Below are 10,446 nucleotides of genomic sequence, written 5' to 3' on the forward strand. Positions count from 1 at the left end.
AACCTGTTAGTTAAGTTTGGTCTCTAGAAAGCATATTTGATTTTGTTCTATATGTAATATTTGTTTCCAATATTCTTCCTCTCCATCACTTGAATCTATTCTTTAATAATAGATGTATTTATAGTGAAAACAAGATTTAGTATAAGTGCAGTGGTATTAAGCAAAGTGCTGGTTCTGAGTTGAATCTTACAAGCTGCTTTGTACCTTTAGGAACAGCAGATCTGGTAATACTGAGTGTTCAGTGGATAAAGAGCTGGACACTGCACGGAGTTCTCTGAGTATTTTCATTTGGTGTGTGCCCATTGCCATCTGTACAGAGAGAGCAAGGTCTGCAAGGGCTTGGAAGACAGCGCTTGTGCCGCCAGAGGCTAGTGGTTTCAGGGAGCTGATCACAGCAGGCTCAGACAAGCTTGCTGCACGTTAGGGACAGGTGGTAGTGAGGTGGCAGCCAACCTGCATACCCCTGGGGAGCGTAATATGCTACACGACATATGCTTAGGAATGCTTGCTGACCCCATATTTTTCAGTCCCTGCCATGTGGGAGGGAGAGAGAGCATCTTGACAAGGAGAAAGAATAAAGGAAAGCCTAAAAATATAGATGCTTAAAATTTCTTCCTGTCCCTTAAACCAGTGCTTCTCAAGCTATCTGATGTGGGGGACTGGCAATTTTTTTTTCCCCCAATGTGCCAGGGACCGGTGCCATATTATTATCCTAGTCAACGCTCTTATGAGGAAACTCGCCGCGGACCAGCAGCTGATGGCTCCTGGACCACCACTTTGAGAAGCACTGCCTTAAACAACATTGGACTCCTATAAAAAAAAAATCTTGCTTCTCCGTAGGACAGGTGAAATTTTGTATCTCCAGGATGGTAGGTAAATAATCACTGCTCAGGTAGAGCAGCAGATCTGGAAAACTGCTAGCACTGATGAGACACAGTGGGAAGAGTATTGTAAAAGCTTCCTATTGAAGTAACCTCTCCAACAGCCTGAGCGGATGACTACCTCTAGGGACAGTTGTATGTAATTTCACAAATGTGATGAAACATTTGCTTGCAAGAACCGTTGCAGCCAATTCAGCAATATTTTTTATTTTTATTTTTTTTGAGAGGAGTTTAGTGTTTTTATTTGTTTGTTTGTTTTTGTGGTGGTGGTGGTAAAAAAAAATTAATTTACTCAGTCTTTCAATCTAAGAAATTGATCCACTAACAGGACTAACAGGAAAAGAGTAATTAAGAAAACTAATATTTCTCCATGTCAGCAATGCCAGTCATTTAATTAGATGGATCCATCAGACAAAGTTTTAACAGAAGTTTTATTAAACACTCACTAATAATCTCAATTATGCCACAATGCTGCAAACAGTGGCACTTCTAGGAGAGGGAAGGACAGTGCTCTAGTGAAAGAGGATGTCTAGGTTTTATTTCACATTCAAAAGAAAGAGGAGTCCTTGTGGCACCTTAGAGACTAAACAAATTTATTTGGGCATAAGCTTTATAACCCACTTCATCAGATGCATGGACTGAAAAAAGTAGGCAGGTATAAATAATACAGCACATGAAAAGATGGGACTTGCCTTACCAAGTGAGGGGGTCAGTGCTAACGAGGTGCCACAAGGACTCCTCATTGTTTTTGCTGGTATAGACTAACACAGCTACCACTCAAACATTTCACAGTCAGTAATTTACTGTGTGACCTGGGATGACTCACTTAACCTAGGAGGAAGGATGTGTCAGTGGTTAAGACACTACCCCGGGACTCAGGAGATTTGAGTTCAATTCCTTGCCTTGCTCCAGTCATCTTATGTGACCTTGTCTCAGTCAGTTAGACCCACATCCACAAAGGGACTTAGACATTGTGGCACCTAGAAAAATCACAGGAACAATATTGCAATCCACAACACCTGAGTTAGGCGCCCAAGGGTATCTGTACATTGCACTTAAACATCCACAGCAGCCCCATGCCAGCTAACTTGGGCTCAGGCTAAGAGGTTATTTAATTGCAGTGTAGATGTTTAGGCTCAGGCTGGAGCCCAGGTTCTGGGACCCCTTAGCCCAGGCAAGTTACAGCCACAGGTGTTTAATTGCAGTGTAGACATACGCTAAATTCCCTATACAATGCATTGGAAGAGATAGGTGTGTCTTAAGCCCCACACTTTTCACAGAGATAGGCACCTAAGTCTGGGCTACACGATGGCACCTATCTCTGCTAGCAATCCACAAAACTGGGGGTTGGGGTGGAAATAGCTGCTCTAAGCCATGTTTGGGGCTTGATATGATTGCTGTGCTCAGATGCCACTTAGATTTATATAAAACAGCTGGGGGAGGGAAGTCCCTCCCTTTTACCATTAGCCCTGTGGTTAGGGAACTCACTTAGGAAATGAGAGAGCTCTGGTTCAACTCCTCCATCTGGCTGATGAGAAGAGATTTGAACAGATATTTTCCACCTCTCGGGTGAATGCCCTAATCACTGGATTAGCAAGACAGTCTCATACTCTCTCTCCCCCTAGCCTAATTCATATCTAACTATTCAATATTTAGCTGAAGGAGAACAACTTCAACAGGAGAGACTGAGGGAGCACTGTGATGGTGCCCCCCTCATAAGGCTTTATGGAATACGCTAATGAATGTATATATAACTAGAATATGTTTTATGTTACCTATGCCATGTAATATATCTCTGTAAAGGTTATGGTGTACTGAATCAATTAATCCTATTTGTATACATGTATCATTTTTGTACCTGAAGTTAGGAATATTGGCTGTCTACTTCCTTGATTTTAACTAGCCTAGAAAAGCATTTGGTCAGCTTCTTGAGAAAAGTGCAAATTAAGTGCCCGATCAAAAACCACTTAAGCCAGCAATGAACTTGACGATGCCAATCTACATCTGAGCTTTCACAGGAATGCTGTGGTAAAAACTGAGTCATGCATGGACATGTGACTTGCCCATGTGACTCCAAAACTCCATCTTGGAGCTGGACTTTGCATAGGAGAGAGGAGGGGGTCTCCACCCACAAGAGAAAGTCTATTTAAACCCCCTGGGAGACCCCTCCATTTTGTCTTCAGCTGGCTAAAGATATAGCCTCTCCACCCCCAAGGATACCTGAAAGAAATTGGAACAAGGGACAGTAACTATAGGGGGTGGGAGTGATTGCTGGACCCAGACTAGAAGGAGACTAGTCTGTAAAGGAAGCTAACTGGTGAAGTTTTTATCTGAGTTCAGTTTTCTTAAACATAGACCTGCATGTTCTATTTTATTTTGCTTGATAATTCACTTTGTTCTGTCTGTTACTACTTGGAACAACTTAAATCCTACTTTCTGTATTTAATAAAATCACTTTTTACATATTAATTAACCCAGAGTATGTAGTAATACCTGGGAGGGAGGCAAACAGCTATGCATCTCTCTCTATCAGTGTTATAGAGGGTGAACAATTTATTATTTTACCCTGAATAAGCTATATACAAGGTAAAACAGATTTATTTGGGGTTTAGACCCCATTGGAAGTTGGGCATCTGGGTGTTAAAGACAGGAACCCTTGTGTAAGTTGCTTTCAGTTAAGTCTGCAGTTTTGGGTCACGTGGTTCAGACCTAGGTCTGTGCTGGAGCAGACTGTGTCTGGCTCAGCAAGACAGGGTGCTGGATTCCCAGGCTGGCAGGGAAAGCAGGGGCAGAAGTAGTCTTGGCACATCAGTTGGCAGTTCCCAAGGGGGTTTCTGTGATTCAACCTGTCACAAGCACCACCTCAGAATATCCCGTAATCCAGCAGTTTAGGCACGCACCTGAGAGGTGACGGACCCTGTTCAAATCCCTTCTCCTCATCAGACAGAATAGGGGATTGCACTGGTGGTCTCCCACTTCTCCAGTGAGTACTCAACCACTGAACTAAAGGTTATAAGGAAGGTCCTCTCCTTCCCTCACCCAGAGTGCTCTATGTAGATCTAGGCAGCCCCTGAGTTCACCTACCAGATCAGGCCCTGCACATGACTTAGGTGGGGAAACATCTGTCTTCCCCCAGTTTGTGGATTGCACTGGGGCTTAGGCATCTCAGGGCTAGAGTGAGGCAGCAGAGTGCATGCCCAGAGAGACAGAAACATAGGCATGTTGGAAAAACTTTTACTGAAAACATGAGTGAGTTTAGCAGCTTAGGCAGCAGCCGGTCAGTTTTGTGGATCACAGTGCTGCCTAAAAATGGGACTCTTATGCTTAAGTCTGAGAGTCAGACACTTAAGTACCTTTGTGGAGCTAGGCCTTAGTCTCTGCGCCTGAGTTCCCCATCTTTAAAATGGGGATAACACTTCCCTCACTCACAGGGGTTTTCTGAGGATAAATATATTAAAGATTGTAGTATCTGAGCACTGCACAGAGATGCAGAGCACAAGAAGCAGATTAACCACTCTGTCCCTCAGGTTTCCCACCTGCAAAATGGAGATGCTTACTCATTTCATAGGAGTGAGATGAGACTTAATGATTTGAAAAATGCTTTGAAATCATAGGACTGCAAAGTATTTCTCCTTTTCTCTGTATAAACCACTGGGCGTTATAGTGCAAACCCATCCTGAGCAGACAATCAAAGGGAGCCAGTGAAGGACACCAACATACTGAGGACTTGGGGTAACTTCCAAAGGAGACAATAGAGTTGGGGGCAAGAGGGACCTGGTGATATCAATTTTTCTTTTACATTTTTTAAAAATCCCTTCAAGCTTGGATAGATGGTTGGATAGGCTCTGTCAAAATGGAGATTTTGCTGAGAACACTACCTCACATCTGGCCTCAGTGATACTTTGCCATTTCAGAGAGCAAAGGAACGGTGAAGAGCTGAGTTCTGTTCCCATCTTTGATAAGGATTTCCTTTGTGACTTGGGGCTCTTTAGATAGATGGGGGTGGGCATGTGCCATAACATGGAATACCAAAGGCTCTCTCCCCCTCTGGCAGGGAGGAACTATGCCAAAGTCTCCAGCCAGGGAGATTAAGATAAACAATAAATAGGGCCCTGACTAGGCTGCTTTCAGTCCCTTTACACCTCAGTTCCTCTTGTTTTGTTCCCCAGAGGCTGGTGTAGTGGCTCTACTTCACACAGTAACATGCGCCACCCAGTCCCCAGGATATAGTGTTCCTGGGATACATGAGTGTGGCCAAAGCAAACTGTCCTATAGGTATTCCAGGTTGCTGAATAGTGCTTTGGGGTCCACTGCAGTCCAGGTGTAAGTTAAAGCAGACTCATAGGCCAGAGCAACCTCTGGAAATCCCAGAATCCCTCAGGTGTAATGGTGACAAAAAACTATCAGCCCCTCTTCAAGACTCCTCTCACTCTTCTGAACTGCACATCCTGAAAGTAATAGGAAATACTTGACCCAAATTCAGAACTATCAGTAAACTAGTTGAGGTTTTTAAGAGCTTTGAAAATATAATGCATTATAGATGTAAGCAGAGTCTGAATGAGCTCTCCCCTAACATCTAGTAGTGAGTGGTGGAAAAGGAAATCAGGAGCTGATCTCGTTTGCATGGACACACCCACCTTGCCAGAATGCTCAGCATGATAGGATTGCTTGCCCAAATGATCACTTGTGGCTGATGCTGGATCCCCAGTCTCCTTGTTATTGGGGCAGGAGTAATAAAGGGTTGTTATCCTTGTTGTGCGAACCAAGTGCAGCAGAACTATACCTGGCATACCTAGATGGAGGGACTTGCCCTCAACTGAATGGCACTCGCTAGGCAGGGGACATGGATTCCAAAGGCCAATCAGTTGAGGGGGCAGGGAGGACAGATATTTGTACCTGGTGGCATGGGCCCTGTTTAAGGGTTCTAGACATTGTTTGTAAAAGAACTAATTTAGACTCAATTGAGAGTCTTGTTACATGCTACAGAGCTGAAATCACTGATACTTAAGTCCAACTATTAAATCTACTTTAGGACAGTGTCTCTATTGCAAGAGCCTGCCCACTAACAGCTGAAATCACTGACAACTGTGTTAAGTGGTGGGCCCTGAAAATGTCTTGAAAGTGGCCAGCCAGGCAGCTGGTGGAGAGGCATGATCAGCAGCGTGGTTGGCGGAGAGGCACAGCCAGTGGACAGCAGGGCAGCTGGTGGGGAAGGCACACAGCCAGCAGAGTGGCTGGCAGAGAGGGCCACAGCAGACTGGCAATCAGCTGGCAGGGCAATATGTGTAATGTGCCTCCTTGCACCCCCTTCCACCCAGGGTGGGAGGTGAGCTGTGCAGATGAACCTCTGAACTCTGGGGTTGCACTGGCCAAGGAAAGCAACTGTGAGGGAGATCGGACAGGCAAGTTAAAAGGACTTTTGGGTTGCTGGACTTAAGAACCTGAAGGGAAAAAGGACACTACCCAACTTACTTGGGAATGGGTCTTTTGCTCATGGTTTATGTTTATGAGCCCTAGTTGTGGGGTTTTTCCAAATTAATGCAGACTGACTTCTCTCCTTTTATTAAAAAGTTTTGCTACACTCAAACTCTGTGCTTGTGAGAGGGTGTATTGCCTCTTAGAGGTGCCCAGGGAGTTGTGTGTAATTGTCCCAGGTCACTGGGTTGGGGCTCAAAAAGGAACCCCTAGATACTGAGCCTAGCCCTTATTGCTATTGGCTCCACCTGGCAGAAGGCTTACATACGAAAATATTGTGCTCTGCCAGTTCGGGAGCACTGAGTAGGGATCATCTTTGTGTAACATATGCAAATCGATTTCCTGCCATTCATTGCAGAATGGTGGGTTGGGCATTGATAGAATTTCATCCAGACAGATTATATTATCAGCCAAAAGCCACTGTAACTGATTTTAAACTTAGATACAGTATATTTATCTATATGTGATTCCATTAGATGGAACCAATCCACATGATTTTAGGTTCTTAGAACAAACCCTTCTCTTAGAATGATATTTCTGAGAAATTTAAAGAGGTTAGGATGAAGTAATAAAGGATAAATGAGAAATCTTCCTTAAAGCCTCTGTGAAAGCCAGGGGGGTGGGGGAATTTGCTACTGTCCCTTCTAAAATGAAATTGGTGCGTCCTCATCAGTCACACAGCTACAACAGCTAGAAGCAGATAGTGTACGCCAGTACAAATAATATATATTGCGCAGCATAAAAGGCTGCAACATAAATTTGAAGATATATGGAACTCCTTCATATAGGTAGGTCAAACTTTTCCCTCAAGCAGATAATTACAGGCTTGGGGTGAGTAAATCTTATTAGCCTCTCTCCACCTTATCTCTTCTCATGAGAAACTGGTGGTGGTATATCCTCCTTCAGTCCTTTTACTGAATTGCATGCTGGATATATCTTTATTCCATTCTTCTCTGACCAGGAAAACACTGGCATATCATTCTACCGTATGAATGCGGTTTTACATTATCATTAATTAGGTCATATCAGAGAATAGTCTGAACCATAATCCCAGATCTGTTCCACTCCCATCCTATCCCAGTGAAGGTGATGTAACAAACCCAAATTTTGCAAATGGTCCCTATCTTTATAGTAGGCCAAACACATTCTCAGCTCCAAACACACTTTGAGGCATTTGCAATCCAAGATACACGTTTAGCAGCTTGAGCCCAACCATAAAGGTAAGTCAATTAAAAGTGTAGTGGTTGTGACCAGCAATCTGATCTGCTAGTGTGGATCCTTCAGTTCATGCAGAGCCTCTCTAATAGCAGGGGGAACATGGCTATTTTAACATGAACTGTCTTACTTTAAAGGTTTTGAACTACTAACATACCGATACAGTATTTATGTAATGTCGCATGGGAATAGAGAATAAGCCTACTTACCATGTTGTCCTCTGTGAGGGAAGAAAGGGGAAGAGTCTTTCATGACCCAAGTTAAATTCCAGGCAGAGAAATCAGGGAGGAGAGAAGGAATATTTGTGGGAGATTCCAAAGTGCTCATACCTTTAAATAAAAGAAAAGAATAAATGCAAATAAATATAATATAAACAACAGGCTGAAGGATCCTAAAGTTCTTTACAGACTATATGTAACAAGTGCTGAAATGCAGTCACCTCTTGGGTACAGCACAGAATCAGTTTAACAGCACATTGCAGTACTAAACAGCTGATTATGACAGGACAAAAAGAATACCATATCCACTGGAAACTGAAAATTCAATTATATCCAGTTATGTTTCAATCCAAGGCAGATTCATAGTAGGATTTAATAGTTTCAGTGGCTGAAAGGACGTCTTTTACCCATCAATGTGCACAGGGAGAATCAGGATACATTGTTTGTTTTACATATGAAAAACAAGTATTGTTGTTCAGCAGAATTGTCAACACTACCCCTCTACGTTTCCAAGCTTTGCTTTGACCTCAGAGTACTTTAAGCTTAGTGTGTGTATGTGTTTGTTTTTTGCACCTGGAATCCTGAACATAAAGCAGGTGAATTCATGCTCTGCTGAGTTTTTACTGCATAAATTAAAATGTTTGAAACAAGCCTTCATGGATTTAGACTGTTACAATGAACTAGAATGGGTTACGATGGTCAATTTTATCCATATCCACTCTGCAAGACCAGGATGACTCTACGCATGTGTGAACTGGTGCCTGAATTATAAGGCAAGCCTGACGGGTCCAATAGAATTCCAGGGGTATGGAAATGTGGTCAGTTCACGGGATTCAGAGTTTCCCTGTCACAATTTTTATTTGCAAGAACTTGATTCTGATCTCACTCATAGTGGTATAGATTGGGAGTAACAATGGCATAAACAAGAGGAGAATCAAGTGCTAATCTTTCGTATAAAGACACAATGTATGCTAACTAACTCTACTGATTGCAACAATAACCTTTAGGATATAAACTTGCTTCAACACAGCATTGTTTTGTCACTCATCCTGGAATTGTAGAAAAAAGTTTAGTTTCCTTGATGGCTGAACTATATCTTGACCCTTTGCGAATTTATGGTAAAATAACTGAATACTATATATTATTGGGTGTAGTTTAGCAACATAGATATTGCCAGAGTGGATCAGACCCATGGACCATCAAGTCTAGTATCCCATATTTAACTGTAAATAAACGAATAATCTCCCTATATACAAACTTAATACACAACTATGCAATGACTTAGCTGAGGGCAAGGAGGCTTGTGTCTATTTAACCTCAAGTGGTTAGTGGTTGACTTATGCCCTTCACTGAGACTTGATCATGGTGGTAATGTTAGATTTCAGGAATTTCATTACAACAGTCCTGTTTGTTGCCAGGGTCTGACTATTTCAACAATTTTACTGTCATTAGACTAGTATTACTGAATTTAAAAGTATAATATACAGTAACTCCTCACTTAACATTGTAGCTATGTTTCTGAAAAATGCGACTATGTGAAATGATGTTAAACGAATCCAATTTCCCCATAAGAATTAATGTACATGGGGAGGGGGAATTTTTTTCACCAGACTCTCTCTCTCTCTCTCCACACAGACACACACACAAACACAATAAGTTTTAAACAAACAGTTTAATACTGTACACAGCAATGACGATTGTGAAGCTTGGTTGAGCTGGTGAAGTCAGAGGGTGGGATATTTCCCAGGGAATGCCTTACTGGCTAAATGATGAACTAACACTCGGCTGAGCCCTCAAGGGTTAACACACTGTTATTAATGTAGCCTCACATTCTAGAAGGCAGCACAAATGGAGGGAGGGGAGACAGCATAGCAGACAGAGATAGAGACACATCTTGTGAGAGAGAGAGAGATGTGCATTACCCCTTTAAGTACACTGACCCCACTCTAAGTACATTGCCTTTTTAAGTAGATCAGCAAGTTGAGACAGCCACTGCTGCCAGAAAGCTCCCTCCCGTGTTCCCCCACCCTCATAGAAATGGGCTAAGGGGGGGGGCAGAAGCAAGGAGGAGGGGGACACCCTGATATTAACACCCCCTTGCACAGCAAGCAGGAGGCTCCCAGGGGCATCTCCAAGGCAGAGGACAGGAATAGCACATGGCAGTTGGGGGATGGACAACTGAACTGCTGGCAATTGATAGCCTGCCGGGCAGCTGCTGCACAGGGAACTTAGGGGAGCAGGGAGCTGATGGGGGGCTACCTGTCCACCCTAGTTCCAAGCTCCCACCACCTAGCTCCACTAGCTGCTGTTTCTGCAAGCCATGGACAAAGCAGGTGGCTGCTAAACAACGTAATAAGGAGCACTGCATAGTTTTAAATGAGCATGTTCTCTAATTAATCAACAATGTAACACACAATAACATTAGGCCTGGTCTACACTACGCGTTTAAATCAATTTAAAGAGCGTTAAATCGATTTAACGCTGTACGCGTCCACACTACAACGCCCTTTATATCGATATAAAGGGCTCTTTAAATTGATTTCTGTACTCCTCCCCAACGAGAGGAGTAGCGCTAAATTCGATATTAACATATCGGATTACGGTTAGCGTGGACGGAAATCGACGTTATTGGCCTCCGGGCGGTATCCCACAGTGCA

At 43.1% G+C, this 10,446-nt stretch overlaps 1 protein-coding gene across 1 annotated transcript in view; it reads right to left on the reverse strand.

The window, feature by feature from the left end:
• Positions 1-10,446, reverse strand: part of ALK (ALK receptor tyrosine kinase) — a 635,008-nt gene that overhangs the window by 472,017 nt on the left and 152,545 nt on the right. The window contains exon 2 of the mRNA XM_075064275.1: positions 7,781-7,900. Coding sequence (XP_074920376.1) covers positions 7,781-7,900 — 120 coding nt within the window. The remainder of the gene's footprint in view (positions 1-7,780; positions 7,901-10,446) is intronic.

The sequence above is a fragment of the Chelonoidis abingdonii genome, chromosome 3 (assembly GCF_003597395.2).
Source record: "Chelonoidis abingdonii isolate Lonesome George chromosome 3, CheloAbing_2.0, whole genome shotgun sequence".
Taxonomy (NCBI): Eukaryota; Metazoa; Chordata; order Testudines; family Testudinidae; genus Chelonoidis; species Chelonoidis abingdonii.